General features: G+C 52.1%; 1 protein-coding gene across 15 annotated transcripts in view; it reads right to left on the bottom strand.

Moving 5' to 3' along the window:
• Window positions 1-22,528, bottom strand: part of ZNF618 (zinc finger protein 618) — a 182,305-nt gene that overhangs the window by 36,647 nt on the left and 123,130 nt on the right. For 9 of the 15 annotated variants that reach the window (XM_087419244.1, XM_087419241.1, XM_087419239.1 and 6 more), the window contains exons 4-10: window positions 17,319-17,396; window positions 16,605-16,643; window positions 11,660-11,749; window positions 10,726-10,761; window positions 10,562-10,639; window positions 3,209-3,268; window positions 2,576-2,665 (exon numbers count right to left, since the gene is read on the bottom strand). In XM_087419244.1, the coding sequence (XP_087275370.1) occupies window positions 2,576-2,665; window positions 3,209-3,268; window positions 10,562-10,639; window positions 10,726-10,761; window positions 11,660-11,749; window positions 16,605-16,643; window positions 17,319-17,396 (471 nt within the window). Of the gene's footprint in view, window positions 1-2,575; window positions 2,666-3,208; window positions 3,269-10,561; window positions 10,640-10,725; window positions 10,762-11,659; window positions 11,750-16,604; window positions 16,644-17,318; window positions 17,397-20,905; window positions 21,002-22,528 lie in introns of all 15 variants that reach the window. The other 6 variants (XM_087419243.1, XM_087419242.1, XM_087419237.1 and 3 more) reach the window with 2 other exon arrangements.

Below are 22,528 nucleotides of genomic sequence, written 5' to 3' on the forward strand. Positions count from 1 at the left end.
TTAAAAAGTTCTTAAAAACATACTCTCCCCTATGATCTAACAATTCTACTCCTTGGTATTTACCCAAATGAACACAAGTCCACAAAAAACCTCGTACGAACATTTTCATAGCAGCTTTATTCATAATACCCTAAAACTGGGAACTCGAACAAGCAAATGGCTAAACAAACTGTGGTCTTTTCACACAACAGAATATTGCCCAGCAGTAAATAAAAAGGAACTGATATATACAACATGTATGAAGCTTAAAAACATTTTTCTTAGTGAAAGCAGCCAAACACAAAAGAGCACATAATCTATGATTCCACTCGTAAGAACTTCAGCAGTCAGCGAAGTTCCTTCTGGATGCTCTCACTAGACCCAGGGTCTCTCAAGGCTTGGCCCAGGGTACCACTTGATGAAGCCGTCAAGTCCAGCCCCTAATTCCTCATGGAACCCATGGACATACAAATGTCTAGATCTAAAGGCCACTGGAGGGGCTACTTCTTGGTCAGCCTTGGAGAATCAATCCTCTGCTGGATCTAGCCTAAATCTCTCACACGCTATATTTTCAACACAGATGATTCCAGAGTCCCCAGACTCCAGTGAGTAATAGACAAGAGAGATTCACTCAAGAAACAGATGCAAAAAGACAAAGAGTCCACGACAGAGAGAAAAAGAAAATGAGGAACAGAGGAAGAGTAGACAGCCCTTCAGGAGAGAAGCACCTGGATGTTAGGGAAGAAATCAGGGTGCAAGGGATGCACCCCTTTCTGCTGCACCACCTGACACGTGGTGCAGGACAGCTTCAGGGCTAAGAGTATGGACCCAGAGCTCGCCTGCCAGGTTCAAAGCCAAGCTCCCCCTCTTATTAACTCCGTGACCTTATCCACCTCGCTCCAGGGAGAGCCATCTGGGGGAGAGCAGAAGCAGCACTCAAGTTACTCTCTAAAGGCTGACACCACAGTTGCAGGCTGGCTTTGTAACTAACACCTAAGTGTAAGTGCATTCTGGGTAGCATCCCCTCCAGGCAGCAGGGCGGCTGTTGCTTTCCTGGAGAGCACAGGTGGGCAGGTGCCCACACACAGCTGCCCCGTCCCTGCCTGTGGAGAGTGGGATCCCCAGAGGGGTCTAAGCCATGGAGCTCAAGCCAGCCACAACCCTGATGTCTCAGCACCAGCACCATTAGCGGATCAAATGGATGGGTCAGTGCCCACCCGGCAGAAGTTGTGTCCTCTCTCCCCCACACAGGACTCGGCCATTGGTGGGCACCGGATGACCCATACACCCCTAGCCTGGGTGGGCTCCTCTAGTTGGGTCACCACAGTTGCCTGCCTGAGGGTCTCCTCACACGAGAGGTGACCGGAATCCAGACTCCTGGGCTGGAAAGACCTCGAGAGCTCCCACAGGTGGGAAACCTGAGCCCAGAGAACAGAAGTGACAGGCACAAGGTCACCCAGCAGTCTGAGCAGGATGGGAGCTCTAGCCCATGGGGAGACCCTCAGCCCCTGCTGCTCTGCTCAGGGAAGAATTCCCGGGAAGCTGCTTACATGGCCCTCTAAGCTCTGGACAACTCTCCCTGCCCACCTGAATGCTCTCGGTGGGGGCCACCTGCCCGTGCTGCTGTTGTCAGGGCTCCAGGTCATGAGCACCCCTGACTGCAGGTAGCTTGAACCCCTGTTGATCTTGTGTAATCCCTCCCCACCTCTGGACCCAAGCTTTCCCATCCATAGATTGTACAGTGGGATCCCCACAGCTCTGCGGGGACAGATAAAATCAAGGATACTCCCAAATACGCTCCTGAACATCCCGCCCGACTGCCCTGGGACTCTGGTTAAGCCCCTCCTGTCAGAACTTTGGCTGAGGACTGAAGGCCCTCCCAGCTCATACACTTGGGGTTCTAAGCATGGAGCCCCTCCCACACCCAGAGGGGAAGTTGGGAAATCAGCTGCATCAGGAGACTGGAAGGCTAGGATGGACCTGTGGGAAGGATCCTTAGAACCCTTTTCTTTCCCGGTCAGGGGAGGAGGGAGAGATTGGGGGCCAGAGACAGAACGAGGCCTGCCCAAGGCCACACGCAAGCCTGCGATCCCTCTGGGATTAATACCCGGCCCTCTGGGTCCTGGCTTAGCGCTCCTTCTAGCTTCAGACCCTTTCCACCACCAAGGGCATAGAGGGAGCTGTCTTGTCTAGATGAGCACCCCCTAGCCTGGGTCAGAGGCCCTGCACTGGTTCAGACTGAGGCTGCATTATGCGGTGCTGGCTTCGGGGGTGGGGACTCAGGAACCACCTGATTTGGACGTGCTTAAAGAAGTGGGGACAGAGTCACCGAAGGACTTGGACCCTCCTAACCCAAAATCCACATGGGCCCCAGGCCTCTGAGTCCACTGAGGGAAGACTCAGGCTTTCCTGGCCGAAGGGTGGAGCTGTCCCAGCTCTCTCAGCTACCGCAGTACAGCGACCCCGGGTCAGACCCGGACACCTCGAGACTGGCCCAGACCAAGCCCACCTTTGCCTTCACCGTCCCCTGGCAGCACTCCACAGCTTTGGCCTACAGCTGGCCCGGCCCTCCCCCACACCCCCATGCGGTACTCACTGATGGGGGCATGTAAGGCCACGTGCTCCTGGTAGGGCGTGTAGTACTTGTACTGCTTTCCGCAGAACTCACAGGTGTAATTGCCAGTTTCTGTCCAAGGAGAGAAAAGTGTGGGGAAGGGGCGTTTGGCTCCCATCCAGAAGCAGCAGCGTGCTCCCTCCCCCCAAACTCCCCCTCACTCTGGGACCACCAGCTAGAGTAGGAGCCCACTCGAGTCAGACTACCCAGGTTCAAATCCCAGCTTGGCCATTTCGGGCTGTGTGACCTTCGGCAAATCTCTTAACCTCTCTGTGCCTCAGTTTTCCTATCTGTAAAACAGGGATAATAACAGGACCACCTTATAGGATTGCTGTGAGGATTAAATTTCTATGTCAAGTGCTTAGAACAGTACCTGGCACACGCTGTTCTCCTTCATCGCTCCACCTCCCAGGCTCCAGGGCTCAGGGAACGGGTGGTAACCCGAGATGACCTCCAGTGCCAACCTCTCTCTCAGCCCCTCTGCAAGCCCTGCCCTCTGCAACGGCCACACTCGGGTCCCTGCGTCTCCACGACCTTCCCTGCCCCCAAGCACCCCCACCCCCCGGCAGAAGGGGTCACTTCTTCCTCTCGGGTACCCCCAGACTGAATCTTTACCTCTCCTTTGGCACTGCCTAACTTCTTTCTTCTTAAAAATGTCTGATGTGATATTGTTCACTGGGGGAAAATTATAAAATACCGATAAATACAAAATTTTTAAAATAAGAGAACTTTCAATCATCTGTAATCCCCAGAGCAGCAGCTACCCCCTGGGGAGAGCGTGCACTTTGCCACTTGCCCTAGACCCCACCCCACACTCCCATCTCGTCTAGAGGGCGCCTCTGTCACTGATGTCATCTCTCCAGCTCCTGCGGGCCCGGAATCAGCCAGCCCTGATCTATATCCTCTTTGTAACCCGGTACATTCAATCGACAATACTTTGCGGACATCTTGCTCCATCAATAAACATTGATCTCCACTGCATTTATTGGCTGCACGGTTCCCACTGGACTTTGGAATTTGCTGAGCCAGGCTCCTCCACCAGGGAACATTTAGATTGTTTCAAAATTTTTTCCCTTCTTAAAATAAAATGCTGTGATCCACATCCTTGCAGAAATTTTTGCACATGTGCTCATTATTTCTGCACATCACTGCGAAATAAAGATTATTGTGCATGACCTTTGCACATGATTGCCTCAGGATAAATTAAGGATATGCATTTTTAAGAGTTCTGATATATACCAGAGCACCAACTACCTACCAAAAGGTTGCGCCAATTTTCACCCCAATGAGTAAAAAGTACAAGTGACGGTTTCCATACACGGTAGCCAGCATTATCATTTTTCTACATTGTGCCTGACAGCGGGGGGCTATATGGCTCTGCTGGTTTTATTTTCCGTTTCTTTGAGTTCTAAAGGAAATCGACCCTTTACCATGTTCAATTAACCGTAGTTGTTCATTTGTGACCTTCCTACTTGTGTTTACAGCAGAAGTATCTCTAGGTATATTTACCTTTTTTAAATCACTAAGAATTCTGTAGATTAAAGACATCAACATTTTGTTCTATACGTTACAAATACTGTTTCTCAATTGGTTTCTTATTCTGATTATGGTTTTTCTCTCTCAAAATAGAAGCTTTAAAACTTCTAGTAGTTAATTTTTGTAACTGATTTATGAACACTGGAAAAGATATACTATTTGTTCTCTGCAGACTTCAAAGTCATGAGATAGACTATATTAATTATATTATTCAAACCCTATATAATCTTGTTTCTCTACTTGCTCTGTGATAAATCCTTCCATTTCACTGTATTTCTGGATTTATTTTGTATATTTAGATACACCATTGTTTGATGCATACAGGCTCATGAAAATAAAATCTTCACTGTGAACTGTACCCTTCACTAATATTCTGCTCTTTTCTAACACAGTGCTTCTCAAAGTGTGGTCCCAGGGCCAGCAGCATCAGCATCCCCAGTAGAAATACAAATCCTCAGGACTTAGATATACTGAAAGAAAAATTCTATGGATGGGATCCAGCAATCTGTGTTTTAACAGGGCCCCCAGAAAATGCTGATGCACGGGGAAGTTTTAGCATCACTGCTCTAACATCTAATTACACTGTTTGATTAGTTTGTCTAGCATTAATATTATTAATTCTTGATAATCATCACTTCATCAGATCCTCCTTTCTACTTGTTTAATGTGCTCAAGACATTTCCCCAAATTTTCTTGTACTTTCATTCATCAAACAGATGCTGTGCTAAATGCTGGCACAAAATGTTGAGCAAAAACAGTCAGGGTTTCTGCCTTCAAGGACCTTACAGTCTAGAGAATCAAATAATCAAATCATAAATTTAAAACTGCAACCACCAGGGGTGCTCTTAAGGAGATATTTACAGTGCTATGAAAAGCCTAATAGGGAATTCAACTTATTTAAGAAGTATGAAAGTTCTCTGAGAAAGAGAAGAGTAAAAGATAAGGAATTAACCAGGCATGTCTCTAATAAACCACTATAATTGGATTATTTTAAATTAACCTGAAAATCTTTGTCTTCTAATAAAGAAAATTATGCCATTTGCTTTTATTGTTATAATAGACTTGGTTTTACTTGTTTTACGTTATGATTTTTTCCCCTCGTTTTACCCTTTCTGGTTTGTTCCCTTAGTTTTCAGTTGTTTGAAACTGAAACTGTTTCTCTTTGCCTTTCCATTATTCTCCAATATTCCATTATCTTCTAACATTCTTCATTATAAGATATACGTCTCTAATGGCTATAGTCAAGCAGGAAATATTTTCACATCTACTACCATTGAGAAAGGTAGTTTAACTCAGTGCTTCTTAAATTTTAGCATGTGTACGAATCATCTAGAAAGACTGTTACAACACAAATCACTAGAGATTCCCCCCCCATCCTAGAGATTCTGATACCACAGCTCTGGCTTGGACTAAGAATTTACATTTCTCATAAGCTTCTAGGAGACACCGGTGCTGCTGGTCTGGGGAGCACACTGTGAGTAGGACTGATTTAGCCTTCTTTACTGTATCCCTCACCTATTCCTTCCTTCTGGCGTTTTTCAAACTCATTTTTAATATTTTACAAGAATCTTAGTCTTCTGCATTCAATTTTATAATCAGATTTGCAACATTTTAAACTTACTTCTAGTTCACCTGGTTCTAGTATTTACTACAAGTCCTCTTGTAGCATGGATTAATTCCTCGTAATTGAGCCCTTAAATGTCCTTCACCACTTAGTTCACTGGAGCATATTTTCAAATAATTTTTGAAGATGGGTATATAGGAGAAATAGTATGTTTTTGAGCCCTTTTTAACTTCACACATAAATCACCATTTGTCCAGATATAAAATTCTTAGATTACGTTTTTCCCTTCAAAACATATTCCCCTATATTTTGGCATTTGATATTGTAGACAAGTCTGAACCAAAGTCCACCTTGGATTCACTTGTGAGTAACCTGCTTTATTTCTAGATGTCTATAATAGTTTTTGGGTTTGTTTTTTTTTAAAGATTTTATTTATTTATGTTTCCCCCCAAAGCCCCAGTAGATAGTTGTATGTCATAGCTGTACATCCTCCTAGTCGCTGTATGTGGGACGTGGCCTCAGCACGGCCAGAGAAGCAGTGCGTTGGTGCGTGCCCAAGATCCGAACCCAGGCCGCCAGCAGCGGAGCGCGCGCACTTAACCGCTAAGCCACGGGGCCGGCCCATGGGTTTTTTTAATTTATAGTTTTAAAAAGTCACTAAGATCATTTAGTTATGGGTCTCTTTTTTGCTTGTTTTTTTGCTGAGGAAGATTAGCCCTGAGCAAACATCTGTTGCTAATCTTCCTCTATTTTGTATGCAAGCTGCCGCCACAGCATGGCTGCTGATGAGTGGTGTAGGTCCATACCCGGGAACCGAACCTGGGCCACTAAAGCAGAGTGCGCTGAACTTGACCACTAGGTCACCAGGGCTGGCCCTATGGGTCTCTTTATATTGACTCTGCCTGACATGTGATGAGCCCTTAAATCTGCATACATAGGTCTTTCTTTAGCTGAGCAAATTTTTCTTCTATTTTCTCTCTCGAGTATTGCTTCTGTCCCACTGGTACAACACCACCAATTATCTGGAACTGGCTCCTCATTCTCCATATTTCTCATGTTTTCCTCTTGGTATCTTCATCTGTTCGGGTCTGTCCTTCACATAATTAATTCCATTCCTGCAGACCAACTCTGCTCTTTGCTATCTACAATGCAGGTTTTAATTCTGTTCTTAGTTTCTGCTTCTCTGCGATCTTTCCTCATCTCACTCCTCTCTCTTTGCCTTTTCATCTTATCCTGCTGCCTTTTCACAGGGGTCGTGCTATGGACTGAACTGTGTCCCCTCAAAATTCAGATGTTGATGCCCTACCTCCCAATGTAATGGTATTTGGCCAAGAAGAGAGTTCTCACCAGAACCCGACCACGCTGGTGCCCTGATCTCAGACCTCCAGCCTCCAGAACTGTGAGAAAATAAACGTCTGCTGTTCAATCCCCTGGTCCGCAGTATTTTGTTAAGACAGCCCAAGCTGACTAAGACAGGTCACATTTTCTTATACAGGCTTCCCCTGCTATCTGAAAGTTTGGTTTATGCCACTTTGCTTTTATAAAAGACCTATATTAGTACGTGTTTTTGTTACTGAAAGAAATTCGAAAGGAATTTTCCCTTTTGCAAAGCGACAACAGCATTCAGTGTTTTGCATCGCACTGTTATAGAAGCAGCACGCACCCCAAGCAGTGAGAGGGGCGCCACCAAGCTCCTTCCCCGGGAACTACACTCAGCATCTCAGCACCAAGCATAGCTTTGAACTGTGCCTGTGAGCATCTGGGCTTTATCTCAACTTATTTTGGTAGGTTATTTTGGGGGTCTGGGAACGCTCAAAAATTTTTCCCATATGAATTAACGGTAATTGCTTCTTCGCTTTACACCATTTTGGCTTATGGAAGGTTTCACAGGAATGCTCTACTTTCGGATAGCGGGGGATATCTATACTCGATTGTGGTTGTCAAACAGAATTTTCTACTAGATTTTGCAGTAGATCATTTTCAGAGGTATGCTCTTCTTCTGAGTCTCCTAAATTCTCTTTTTCTTGCTACGTGAAATTTCGTAGTTCCCATGTTTTGTTTTTTTTTTAATTTTTCAAGTTACTCTTCTTTTCCACATATAAAAATCAAGTAACCTATACCTGGATCCAGACTTAAGTTTCAACAGACATGAATGAATTGCCCTCCATCTTCCCGTTAGCGTGGCAGTGACTGTCAGATCTGCAGCTGAGCAGCGGGCCGACACACAGGGCCCTGAGACCAGCCCCTCCCCTGGCAGGACTCCTCCGCTCTGGCATGCCTCCAGCTTCCTCTTCTGTAAGTACCCAATTCTCACTTGCTCAGCCAATGCAGACGTGAAAGGTGCACTTGCCAGCGCGTGTGCTGCCTGGACTTTTCCTCTTCCCCCGACCTACAGAGCTCTACTTGCGGCAACTAGTCCCCTCACGGTGCACCCTGCCTCTATGGCTCTCCTTATTCCACACCTCGTCATTTTCAGGGTTCTGTGGCATTCGCCTGCTTATAAGAAGTGGCAGCAGCCCAAGAAGCAGCATTCTTATTTCACAAGGCAGCCCCGGAGTGGTAACAAGAACCGGCCTCACACTATTCTAGCAATCTCACTCCCATGGTGTCAAGCTGGGAGCATGCGGGGAGCCAACCTCAGTTTGGATTTCTCAGTGCAATTCCCTGCTCCTTATAATTTGTGATAACTCCTCCCAGGTCCTAGCACTGGCTGTCTGTCCGACTTAGTTACTGATAGACAGAACAAGTTTCATCTTGTTCTGCACCTTCCTCCGTAATTAATAGGCACCCTTATTTAATGTTTTCCACGTAAGCGTCGAGGACTGTGCTAATACCTTTAAAAATATAATTTCATCTAATCTCAAGACAATCCTAAGAAGTGAGTTTTATTGTCATCACTCCATTTTAGAATTAAGGATTAGAAAGATTATAAAAGTTGCAGGACACCACACAGTATTAAGTGCAGAGATGGGATTCCTATTTGGGATGGCCCTAAAGCTCTCGCTCTTGACTATTTCTCAGCAACGTCACTCCCGTTATGCCCTGAATACGAGCCGCATGCTGGGTTAGACACCTTATACATGCATCCTCCAACGGTGCTGTAGAAGAGACAGATGTTCCTGCCCCCAACTTACAGATGAGTCCAAGGACACTCAGAGGGGTACGTAGCCAGTGAACTGGTAATGCCAGCATTCAAACCTGGGCCTGTCTGATCCCCAAAGGCTATTTTCCCAATGACGATGCTACAGATGGCAGGGCAGGGCAGTGCTATGCCGGGGCTGCTGGCAGATAGTGTTGTAAAGTGGGAGGTCATGGACCCCACTGCCCCTGTCCTATATCTGTCCATGAATGTCCTTTAGGGAGCATTTCTGATTTACACCTGGCTTTTCCCACAGTCTAACTTTTTGAGGTTTTCATCATTTTCTTCATCTTCAAGATTATCTTAACGCTCCTGTTTACTGAATGTTTACTTGCATATGACAAGCACTGTGCTAACCACTCTATACATACCATCACATCTTCAGTTTCCTGAGTGCTTTAAGAGGTGAAAGAAAGCAGAGAATCATCCCCTATGAGGAAGGAGGAAGCAACAGTACGGCGGTCCCAGCCAACGCCTTCCGAGGGCCGGGCCAAGCTCCGCCCCCGAGGGTCATCTCTGCCCTCCCTGTTCCAGGTCCACCTTCCTTCCCTCAGATTTCCTCATCCACTCGGTCTACCTGTGTGTGCATATTTTCACGAGCTGCCTTAATCCTTATTGTAATGAGAGAGTCACTAAAGGTCTTGCTGGGTAGTAAGAGGCATGAGAAGCAAAGAGCAAGTGTGTAAATTCCTGACGGGATGGAGGGACAGGACGAGTCTCACTGGTGAGACATCCTCCAACCCATTCTCCTGGCAGCAGGCACAATGGTCTTCCTAAAATGCAAATCTGATCAAACCCCTTCCCGACCTAGTAAACTCTCCGGCTGGTTCCCCTCTGAATGAAGTCTCAATGCCTTCTGATGGCATTCAAGGCTCTCTAAGGCCTGAACTTGGAATCGATTTGCCTTTCAATTCCTGGACCGAGTGCTGGTCTCCCGCCTTCGTGTGGGATGCGGGGGCTCATTCCCCACCCTCACCCCCACGAAGAAGCCTCCTGGATTTCCAAGGCTGGACAGATGCCTCCCCGGCCCCCACAGCTCCCTGTTCTTCTGGCTGTCTTGTAACTATCTGCTGGCTGACCTACTGTCCCCTCCCTATGTGGATTCCCAAGGGCAGGGCCACATCTGTCCACTCACTGCTGGGTCCCCACAACACTCAATACAAGTGTGCTGAAACAGGCCGGTCATGTGCACAGCTCCTGCCCGCCCTCAGGGGCTTACTGGGACAAGGACAGAACGTCTGCACATGGCTCCCTGGACAGCTTCATGTGCTGACAAACCCCTTCGGGCGACGTTAGTAACAGCAGCAATTTTCTGAACACCTACTATGTACCAGGCACTGTGCTAATTACTAGGTGATTTACATCCATGATCTCATTTAATCCCCCAACAAACCTGCGGGGAAATGTCATCCTCATTCCAGAGGTGAGGAGCCGAGGCTCAGGACGGCTAACAGACTGCCAGGGCACCAAGCACGGGCTACCTTCACTGCCCTCACCTTGACCCTGTGCTGTGCTGCTACTTCTCAAAAGCTAAGGGCCTAAGACTGATCGTCCCATTTCACAGGTGGGCAAAGTGAGGTACAAGGAGGCCAGTGGCTCCCTGGCAGCACTGCTGCTGCAGAATTAGCAATGCCACCCCACTTCCAGAGGCCGGACTCACCCTGCTGCCCTCAGCCGCCCCCCACCTGTCTCCCCACCCAGCCCCAGCTCCAGAGAGAGGCCCGCATACTTGGCCCGATTTTCTGGAATGGTTCCGGGGGTTCCTCCTTCACCTCGTCGGTGGCCACGACACCTTGGTCGAAGGGGTCTGTGGGAGAATACACGGCCCTTAGCACCCTCGTACCCAGGGAGCCCAGCTGGGGACAGGGGAGGTGGCAGCCACCAAGGACTTACCTGCCCGATTCTCGGGGGCCCCTTCCACACTAAACACTGCGCCCGGGCGGGAGGCGGCAGCCGCAGAAGGAAAGAAGCAAACAGGAGCCCCGTTAGTCCCTGCCCACAGCTGCCTCTGCCCGATGCTCCCAGACTGTGCCAGCAAGCTAGCCTTTGGGGCCCAAGAGAGCTACTTTGGCCACTGCGGACGCCCCAGAGAACCAGGGGCCACAGGAGGGCGCACCCCAACCAGGACACAGCCTGGGCCTCCATTCCTCATCCTCCCCGCGGGCTGGGGCCACCCCGGGGCAGGCAGCACTTTCTGCCTGGCCTATTTCTGGATCACCAGCACCCACTCAAGGAGCCAGGAGGAAAAGACAGAAAGATCAGGAGAGGAAGAGGAGGTGAGAGGAAGGATGAGCCAGCGGCAATAGGTGGTGGGGCCTGGCTGTCAGAGCTTGAGATGGGCTGAGGGTGTGGGGCTAGAGGGGGCCCCCAAAATCCTTTCCAGGTCCAGGACACCATTTCTAGCATGCTTAAGATTCTAGAAATAAATTACCTAAATTTATTGTTCTCATTTTTAACTCTGTAATCTAAGTTGCTAAAATACCCTCATTCATTTTTAAAAATTGGTTTAATTTCACCAAAGCATGTGAATACTCCACCTTTATGAATCGATATCAAATTGCCGATATCTGACTGATTTTGACCTACTAAAACGGCATTTTCACTTGGGTGACCCTAATCAGAAGCACATACCTAGTATGATAGGGACCTTTTCTCCCCCAGAATCCCCAGGGGTTGGTCACTCCCCTCGTGGTCTGGCTGCTGCCGGACCCTTCTCTGGGGAGGAGGAGGGAGGGGAGGACCGGAGGCGGGGTGGGAGCCTGACAGGCAGCCCTGCGGGTGTCTCTTTATGGGACTCGGCCCCCGAGAAGTGAGGGGCCTGACTCACCATCCACTGCGTGCAGGTCGCGGTGCTCTTGGAAACAGCTGTAGTACTTGTACTTCTTCCCGCAGATGTCACACGTGTACCTGAAATTGTCTGCAGGGGATGGAAAGTCACCTGGGGTGGGGTTTTGGGCCAGTGCATCTGCCGCAGGAACCGAAGACAGGACTAGCCCAGACTGGCCCCAAATGGTGACTCCACGGAGAATCAGTTCCTGGGGTGTTGGGGGTCCTCTACACAAGGGGACAGGGAGCCCTGAAATGACTTTCAAACCAACTCCCAATCCCGCCCTGGGTGAGCTGAGCTCCAAACGGCCTGGTCCATAAGCAGCCCACCCTGCTTTGTGAAGCTACGTGAGAACAGCCATCACGGCGGCTGCCGCCTCCTGGGCGCTGGGCTGCCAGGCGCCAGCCCAGGCGCTTCCCCTGCGTTTCCTCCACCAGTTCTTACAACTGAGGGAGGAAGACATAACCCACTTAAAACCCAAGGAGGCTGAAGGTCAGGAGGGCCTGTGAAAGGCAGCTTCGGAGATGGTTCCCAACGACCCCGGCCTTCACGCCCTGTGCGCTCCCTTCCCCTGCAGTCTGGGCTGGGCCTAGTGACTTGCTTCTAATGAACAGAATGCAGTGAAGTGACGGGATGTCACTTCTGAGATTAGGTTACAAAAGACTGTGACTTTCGTCTTGCTCGCACCATCTCTCTCGTTCGCGCTTGCTAGCTGCCCTGTAGAGAGATCCACAGGGCACCCTCTGCTGAACAGCCAGTGAGGATCTGAGGCCCTCAGTCCAACGGGTTGGGAATGACTGACCCCGCCAATGTGAGTGAGCGTGGAAGCAGCTCCTTGCCTGGCTGAGCCTTGGATGAGACCCCAGGCGGGGCCGACACCTTGACTGTAACGCGTGAGACCCAAGGCCAGAAGACCCAATGAAACCACCCCTGATCCTGCCCACAGAAACTGTGAGATAATCAATGTTTGTTACTTTAAGCCATTAAGCTTTGGGGAAATGTGTTACACAGCAATAGATAACGGATACAGGGCCTGAGTTTGGATGATTCCAGGTCTACCCAAAGGCTTAGGCTGGACTCACTCAGGACGTTGCCCTCTCCACACCAGCAATAGTAACAACTGTTCTAGAATAGACCTTGCTTGTGCATTCCTTGGGCTTCTCTAGGAGGGCCCATCCATTCCATCTTCCTGAGAATGCCCAGCCCAGAGAAGTTGGGCAACTTGCTCACTGCTGCAGAGTGGTGCAGGGAATAGCCAGGATTCAAACCTTCACTTAACTCCAAGCCACGGCTGCATCAGGGGACATGGCCCTCCTCTGTCTGCATAAGCCACCCTCCACTCCTGGGTTGGGGCACCCGCCTCTTGGCCCCTCTGCTGCTCCTCAGCACCCAACTACAGGATCTGATGAGACTCCTCCATCCCAAGGTTGCAAAGCCAGGCAATTCTATGGGAAGGTTTCTGGCCCCCCACTTAGCTGAACTTAGGGACACAGATGACATCAGCCATCTCCCTGCCTCTGCCCCCACCTCTTCCACCACACCTGTAGTCTCTGAAAGTGCCCTGGCAGACACCAGGGATACAGAGATTAACTGGTCCCCAAGCGAGGTACACACAGACATTCTGAGGATGTGGGGACCAGGCAGGGTCCAGGCATGCCACCATCCTACCAGGCCCTGCCATCTCCATGCCCACACCTGAGCCAGCCAGGGAGAGGTGCAGAAGAGGTGGTGGGGTGCGGAGAAGGGAAGGCCGGTCCTGCCCTGCCTTGCCCAGACTGCCAGCAAGTGCTAACCCCACCTCAGAATTCAGCTTCCCCTCTTTTCCTCCTAATTTGAGGGGGCGGGGGGGCGGCAGATGAGCCGACTCCCGGGGCCTCTCCAAGGTTGGCAGTTCCAGGATTCCAAGCCCGGCTCAGGCTTCAATCCTTTCCCACGGCCAGCAATCCAGCTTAGACAACTGCCCCCCACCCCCATCACGTCCCATCTGGACCATAATCCTCTCTTGGAGCTGGACACCCAAGGAACAGAGGTGGAAGAGTCAAGGCCAGCTGGGGTCTGCTGGTTCCAGATGGGGCCCTGCTCCGAAGTTCCTCTCCTACACTGGCCGGAGCCAGTCCCTCTCCACAGCTGTCTGCCCCCCTTGTCTCTGCCCACACAGCCTCTCCAACCAGCTAGGCCACAGCTACCGCCTCCAATAAAATGGGAACCCCCAGCTTTCTGCCACTGAGAAGAGCCCCTATCCTCCTCTGTCGAATCCCACACACTCCTCCTCCTCAACGTGGACGGGGACCACGTTCCCGGGGCCACCTAAGGCAGGAGTGGATTAGGACAAGTGAATTATCCCCAAAAGAAGAACAGCAAAATGATTTTTTGACAGTGAAACCACATCTTCAGAGCTTCGAGAGTGTTCAGGGTCTCCAGGAACGCCACTAAGGACGCACTTGGGAACGCGGCTCTGGAGTCAGGCTGCCTGAGCTCAAACCCAACTCGATCACTTCCAAGTGGGACTAACGTCGGACACGCTCTCTGACCTCTGCAGCTTGGTTTTTTCATCTGCAAAATGGGAATGATAGTTCCTTCATCTCCCAGAGTTGTCATAAAGAATAAATGAGCACAACGCCTAAGATACAACAGATACTTGGTAAATGTTACCTAACAGTATTGTTTTGCAAAGGAAAGCAATGAGACAGTAGCAAGAGAACTGGATGTGGAATTAATCTTTTATTGTCTTATTTGAGAGACGGGTGGGTGGGTATATGCCTCTACGAATATCTGTACAATTTTCCCAACAAATAGATGAAAGATCCCTGGACTAGAAGGCATGAGACCTGGTTTCTCTGCCCACCTCCCCCACTAACAAGCTGGATGACTTTTCTCTGAGACTCAATATCCTTGTCTGCAAAATGGGTTGGTTGGACTTGCTATTCTCAACAAGCCCCTTCTGGCTCCAAGACTCCACGGACAGGCTCCTGGAACAAGGCTGGTACGTGAGGATGCCAGGTTTTCCAAGCAGGCACTGCTGCCTGGGTCAGGGCAGAGGTGCGGGACTGAGGATAAAATAAAGCACACTGGCCACGGGGAAAAACTCCACAGGGAGGAAGGGAAGTGAGGGAAGGACTAAAAATACCCCCGGCTACAGAGCCCTCAACAACCAGCAGGCCTCCTGGAACAACGGAAGCCAGACAGAACACAACGGATCATTGAGGGACTGCCGGAGAGGCTGGGGGGGTGCGGCCAGAATAGCCGAGGAAGGAAAGATAAATAGGGAAGTTCTGTAAATGTGTGGCTGACCACAGGCAGACCATGGGAGCCGGAAGAGAAGGGAGCTATTGAGGGAGAAGGAGCCAGGGGCCAGGCCGGGGCAGGGCTCGGGGAGGAGGGACAGGCCTTCGCCTCCTCCCAGCCGAGGGCCCCGTGGCAGGTGTCTGGCCAACTTCAGCCTCAGATTCTCCAGAAACTGGAAGAGTAGCTTAAGCTCTGCCTGCCTCTCGCGTGGTGTCAGAATCCAAAGAGAGAGTAGATGGGAAAGTGGCTCAGAAGAAGTATTATTAGGACCCCGTCCAATACAGGCACCACTGGAGCCCCAGACATCTCCTTAAACTGCTTTGTTTTGATTTTTTGGGGGGTCATGTTTACTTATTATTTTAAAAAACTTTTTATGGCATGTAACAAACACGTGGAACAGGGGTTGACAAACTCTAGCCTGCCCACCATCTGTCTTGCAAGGAATTCATTTCCATTACCGTCTCTGGCTGTGTTTGAGCCATATGGCAGAGTTGACCAGTTGGTGACAAACACGTCTGGCCTGCAAAGTCTAAGATATTTACTCTCCAGTCCCCTACAAAAAAGTCTGCTGACCCCTGATGTAGAAAAGCGTACGAATCCTAAGTGTTCGGCTCGCTCAATGTTTGCAAACTGAAAACACCTGTGTTAACTAGCACCCAGATCAAATAACAGCACCTAGAAAACCCCTTCCCCAGGGCCACCAGTATTCTGACTTCTCTCGGCATGAAATCGTTCCCTGTTTTGGTACTTTCTGTACACTAAGAGATGAACTGGATGAATTTGTCTGTGCTGACCTCCTTTTGCTAACGTTCTGTGTGTGGGGGATCCACGTTCCTTCTCATCGCAGGCCCGCGGTCTGCGGTGAACACAGCATAACTTATCTGTCTGTTCCACTAGCGCTGGGCACTCAGCTGGTTTCCGGGTTGGCGCTGTCACAAACAGCGCCTCTAAGAACATCCTGGTTCACATCTTTTGGTGGACAGGAGCTCACACTTCTGTTAGGTATAGCCCTGGGAGTGGAAGGGCTGGTTCTGGAGCTCAGGTTTGTTGGTGGGGAGAGGTCCCACTCCAGCCTAGACCCATCTGGCTGGCTGCTTACGAGGCCCATGGGGTTACATCTGGAGGGAGGGCACGCAGGGCCTGTGAGCAGCAAAGCAGAGCACCGTCTCCGGGTGTGAAAGCCCTGTACGCCCCAGGCCCTAGACACCACACCCCAGAGATCAGCCCCCCGTGGGGCTCATGAGGGAACTCTCTGAAGTAGCATTTCCCAAACACCAGCTATGAAGCCCCAGACCGATGAGCGGGAGTCAAAACACAGAGGAAACTGCATATGCTGGGCCCCCATGGGGGTGCACGTGTGTACTCGCCAGTGAAGAGCGCTGAGGAAGATACAGCAAAGATGCCTGTTCATCTCAGTAGACGGTTTCCCCAGGTTATCTGGCCAGAGAACCCTTTACTGACAGAACAGGATGAGTACGCCATGAACACACTTTGGGACATGCTGCTCTGAGGTACCAGAGGGCTGGCCTGGACCACAGCAACGTGTCTCCCAGAGGCTACTCAGGGCAGTCCCAGGAGACAAGGGGGAAATAAAGGCCTCAGCTGCTCCTCTTCCCACCCGCAGCCCTCTTGGAGCCCAGGAAGAGGGAGAAATACTCACTGCCTTGGGAGGCTCCCTCCCCTGAGGTGGCTTCGGTGTCTGGAAGACAGAGAAAGAGAGATTGAGAAGGGTGAGCAGACTGGACCGATCGTAAGGCTGGGGCCGAGAGCGAAGCCAGGGCAGGCGGTGGCAAGGACTGCCCACTACAAAGAGCCCAGGGACGCTCTCTTTCCACTCAAGACGCAGGGGAACGAATCCTCACAGTCCCTCCCCATGGCCCCTGCTGTCAGCCAGCCCCTGACCCGGTGCCCTTCCTCTCTGCCTGCCAGGCTCAGGAAGGGACAGGCGCCATCATCCCTCCTGCCCCTCAGCCTCAGTGTCCTCATCTTCAGAATGGGAGACACCACCCCACCCCATTCCCAGGGCTGTCATGAGGAGCACACACGATGACACGGGCCCCCTCCCCGTAGGACACAGAGCAACACTGAGGCATCGTGGGAGGGAGCAGGCCCACGCAGAGCAGGCAGGGGGCACTGGAGAGCAGAAGCCTGGTGGCGGGTCCTGCTGGCTCCCCCCGGCCCCGTGGGCTCTCCCAAGCTAAGGAGGCCTCCCCTCTCCTCCCCGGGTGGCCCTCCTAGCACAGCAAGAGGGAGGAGACAAGAGAGGACTGGGGCGCTGAGGGCCTCCGGGGTCACCCATGAGGGGCCCAGGGATAAAAGAGGTCAAGAAGGAGGCGGCGGGCCCCTGGGCTCTGCCTGGGGACAGCCCACTCACCTCGGTGCGCCCGCACGTGCGTCTGGAAACAGTTGTAATACTTGTACTTCTTGCCGCAGATCCCACACTCATAGGACCCTGGAGGGCAGCAAAGGAGGGGACCGGTCAGCCAGCACCAACGCCTGCAACCGCGAGCCCCCAGGGCCCGTGGCGAGGCCTCCAGGCGCCGCCAACTCTGCGTCAAGGGGTCAGGGCTCGTCCAGCCGGCGGCCTTGATCCCGGCAAGCAAAGCGGCACAAAGACCCTGGAGACGGCACTGGGTCTGGAGGCCCGGGTCTAGCTCCAGGTTTGCATCAACTCTCTGAGCGACCTTGGGCAAGTCACTTCCCATCTCTGGGCCTGAGTTTCCAAACCTGTAAGACGGAGAAGGTAACTTCTTCAGCTACCTCTCATACTTCTTCCTTGAGAGGATGAAGGAGATGAACACAAAGGTGCTCTGAAAGGAACATACTGCAGCCACAAAATGAAATCATCACTTCCATGCATCAGGTTAATTTCTAGCTACCTCTCCTCCTTGCCAGGATGGCACAGAGGTGAGGAGGACAGGCTTCGAAGCAGACACAAGTGGGTCCTTATCTCTGCTCTGCTACTTACAGAGCACGACCTTGATTTCCTTGGACACACTAAGCCTCAGTTTGCTCATCTGTCAAACGGGGCTAAAAGTACCTACCTCATTAGTATAGCACCCTCCCCTCCCCCAGGAAATGCCCTGCCCTACTAAAGATACGCTGGACAAAGAGAGGAACCCCCGCCGCCTCTGCTAAAGAGCTGCCTTGTTCCCATGCAGAGACCAACATATGAAAACGCCTGCTGCCAGCCCTTTGCCAGGCCCTTCTCCCAGGAGCAGGTAACCTGAAACGGCTACGTTCCCAGTGGGCATTTCAGACAGGTCAAAGGCGGACCCCACCCATGCAGAGGAAGGGCAAAGGCCCACAGTGGAAAGGCACGCAGAGCCCATCAGACCCAGCCCGGCAGGGGCACCGGAGCGGAGGCCGTGAGCATTCCTCATGGACCTGAGCCCTCATGCAGGCCTGAAGCCACCGGGCCCAGGTCCCATCCTTCCTAACAGAACGGCCAGGGAGCTTGCACAGATACAGAGGCCCTGGCGCCACTCCAGGCCAAGTGCGCCAGAATGGCTAGGGGCCCAGGAATCTGCCTTTTTCAAAAGGGTCCTCGGGGAATTCTGACGCCCAGCAACCCGGAACAGCAACCACTGGTTTAGAGTAAGACAGACCTGGGCTGGAGGCTCGGCTCCACCATTTACTGGCTGGGCCTCAGTTTCCTCCCTGGAAAAATGTGGATAACGCAAGAGCACTGATGTGAAGATGGAATGAAGCGTGAACAGTGTTCCTCCACGAGCCCGATACCCAGTGACGGCGGCAGCCCCGACTCCTATTCCCCTCCGTCTCTCCTGGAGGCAGAGGCCTGTTTACCGGGCGTTAACTTAAGGTACCAGATTAAGTCAGGAGAGCACCAGGCTTACAATCTGAACATCAGCTCAGCTCAGCTTTGGCACCCCAGCTGTCTGATCTCGGGCACGTCCCTTAACCTGTCCGAGCCTCAGTTTCCCCACCTGTACAACAGGACTACAACTCCTACGACTCACGACTGAGGGCGGGATAATGAGACACAGCATGCGAGTAGGTGGCACACGGGTGACATCGCCCCCCCCACCACGATGGCTCACTGAAGAGAACAGCGCTACCCTAACGCCAGCATGGAATCTGGCAGTCTGTTATTTAGCGGTTTTATTTGTGTTACCCTGTCTCACAGGGAAAAATATAAACACGTGGAGGGCAGAGATCAGACTGCATATTTCTTTGTCTTTAGCCCTGTGATGGGCACACAGCGGGGGCTCAATAAATTCACGCCGCCCGGCTGTTGTACTCATCTGTCACTGAGTAATAATGACCCTGGCTCCCTCCCTGTGCCTCCGCCCACTCTGCAGTGGTTTCTGCCAATTCCCCTTCAACCCATCGAGAATTTATTGAGCATCTTCAAGGGGCCGGCACTGAGGCCCCGACCGTGAGCAAGACGCAATGCTGCCCTCTGTCTGATGGGAAGCAGACAGGCCACCAGGCAAGGGGATGGTGCTACCAGAGTGACACGCAGGACCTCGTGGGCACAGTGACAGACACTAACACAGCTGCAGTGAGGGGCTGAAGTGAGAGAAGTGAGCAGGCAGAAGAAGGGAAAGGAAAGGCCTTTCGGGAAGAGGGGGCAAGGTCCTGGAGGTGACAGGAGATGGAGGGGGAGGCACTCCAGGGAAGGCAGAGCCTCTCCCCAGAGGACTGAGGCCACAGCCTGTGAGAGGGAAGACCTGTCCAGACTTGCAGATGAGGTCTCTATGCCCCTCTCTGCTCCTCTCTGCCACGAGACCCAGGCCTCAGTTTCTCCAAACGCACTCAACAACCTAAGGTCTTCTCTCAAATTGTACAATTACTGCAGGCTGATGGACAGACCCTGCAGACTGGAATGGGTCCCCTCACTCACCCACCCAGTGGACACGGTTTTAAGCAGGCCAGGTCCCTCCTGGCTTTATGGGATTCTCCCCCAGCCCATGGACAGAGCTGCGTGCACATGCAGCCTTGCTCACAGGTCTCAGCCCTCCCGGAGACTCACGGGAAACATGGCGGTTCGTCAGCCTCATGCCCTCTCTTGGCCCCCAGGGCAAAGTGGGCACCTGCCCGGCTCACCGAGTCTCAAGACCAAGCACTGTGTGCTGGCAGGAGGGACACTGGAGTTCAAGGCCCTACCCGCCCCTCATCTACCCTAGGACCCTGGGCTTCAGGTGCCCTGTCTGCAGAGGAGGCTGGACGGGCAGAGAGATGGGGAGTGGGAGAGTGCAGAGTGTCAGCAAAACTGGGTTCAAATCCCAGCTCACCACATTCCAGCCGGGGGCCCCCAGACAAGTCAGGGAACCACCCGCGCCTCAGGCTTCCTCTCTGTAAAATGGACACACTGAAATGATGCTCACCTCAGTGGGTTGTGAGCAGTAATACTGTGGGTACTCAGCACAGAGCCTGGTACACAGCAGGCACTCAATAACGGATAGCTGCTGTTAACTCAGCATTTCCCAAAGCTCTTCTTGGGAACCCAACTTCCTGAACGCATCCCGGGAAGGACAGGGCCAAGGCCAAGCAAGGGGCAGACAGCCTGTCCTGGGGGGCACAATGCATGGGAGTACGCCAGGCTCTGAGCGGGTGGGTCCTGCAACAAAGAAATCCACCTGACTGTTTAACCCAAGGTCTCCCAAGGTATTTGGCCATGGAACTCCTTTATCCCCTTGGTCTGTTTCACAGAGTTTCAGCCCACAGGAAATGCTGCCAAAATGGTCCCGATGTGCTGGACTACCAGATTTCCACAGGCTCTGTCATCTCTCCAGCAGCCATGTCTTCTAGGGTCCCAGGCAGGCTCGGATCTGCTGACACGTGGCAGGGACAAGGTGCAGGGGAGCGGTCCCTCATGTCCCTGCAGATGCTAACTGGCCCTGCTTACTCAGGGGTCTGCAGCTGACAGCTCTGTCCAGCCGTGCTCCGCCTCATGCTGGCCCAATCAGGTCCTCCTGTCCCTTGGCCATCACGTACCAGACGCATCTCTCAACGCTTGGTCAAACCTCCAGGTCCCTGAATAGCGGCTTCGCACAGATCCACCGTGGGGGCTGCCTTCGGGCGCTTTTCCATCTGAATTACGTAAGGAATGAGAATGAGTCCTTCAAGTTGGGGATGCCTGGGAGGCTGGGAAAGGCTCCAGGTCCAGGGTTAGCCAGTCACCGAGCTTCAGGGCCTCGGTCTCCCCATCTGCACACTAAGAGGGGTGGTGTTGTTATCAGCGCATTCCCCCTGGAGGCTGGAATATGGCAGAAAGCAACAGCAACAGGCCCAAATTCCCCTGAAGTTTTGTGTTTTCTCTGTATTCTGATTCATAACATGGATATAACATAAAATTATCCATCTGTGGTTATAACATTTCTCCCCAAAATCCTTTCAGCAAAATGGCCCTCCAAGAACGATGTGCTCCATGCGTGCTATGGCCTTGCCTCCCTCTGACCCTCGGCCACCACGTACCCACGTTGGTGCAGTGGGGTGCTGGAGGGCCTTCAGCTCAGACAGCGCTGTCCTGGGGTCTGACTCCTGCCCAGCACACTTCCTCACTCTGCTGGATTCCCCAACTACCCTTTTGTCCTGTGTCACTGTCACTCCCTACTAAGTGCCAGGTGCTGTAACTCACTTCACTTGCTCCTCTCCAACATCTCCACATGGGCCTGGCCTCTGACCCCAAGGCACAGGTGAGGAAGCGGGAGCGGGACCCAGATGTAGGGGCTTCTCGCACCCATCAGTTCAGTTATCCCCACCAAGTCCAGCAGCTAAAAATGATTATGATCCCCATTTTTCAGATGAGGGAAGTGAGGATTGGAGGGGCAACACATCAGGCCAGAGGTTGCCCAGATCCTTCCAGACCCAGAGCCCACGTGTGTAACCACCATGCGATTGGCCTCTGGGAAAGCGCCAAGAAGAGATGGTGCCGTTCACATTCACCACTTACCGAGTGCACCCGGGTCTCGTTTCTGTCCTCCATCTTTCCAGAAGTCCTCATGTGGTTGGAACAATTCAACACCCACCTCAATGATGAGCTTGAAAGTTCTAGGGGCCAGGTGGTCCGGGCTTGGGCTACCCAGCTAGCGGCTGGCGAGGAACTGGGCTCAAAGCCGGTCTTCAGGGCTCCAGAGCCATTCTCCTGCCACCAGGCCAGGTCACCTCCAGATGCCTAGGGAGCCGTGAGTCCCCTTCAGTCGCAGGGCTCCCCCTAATGCTGCAGGGCAGCGGAACCCCTGCCATGTCTGGTACTGCCACAGGACTCCCAAAAGTCCCTTATCAAGAGCCCCAGGAGCGGCTGCTGGGGACGGCCGGCAGGGCACGCCACCACACAGGATCGAGCCTTTTCTTTTCCCATCCTGTTGTCACTAGTGACACCACAAGAATCCACAGGGGCCAGCGCCTGTCTAGCACTTTCTGTAACCACCTGGCAGAGAGCCTGCTTAGGTGCCTCCCAGAGAGCACTGGACAGGCCAGGTGAGGCCAGGTAAAGCCAGGTGCGTCCCGTACCGAGGCCATGGAAAAGAGAAGTGGGGAAGACTGAGGCAGAGGAGGCTGTCTCCTGAGGACAAGGAATGTGGATGACAACCCTCAACTCTAGCATTTGCACCCAGC

This window comes from Ceratotherium simum, chromosome 29, assembly GCF_057802395.1.
Source record: "Ceratotherium simum simum isolate JZ-2026a chromosome 29, ASM5780239v1, whole genome shotgun sequence".
NCBI classification, from domain to species: Eukaryota; Metazoa; Chordata; class Mammalia; order Perissodactyla; family Rhinocerotidae; genus Ceratotherium; species Ceratotherium simum.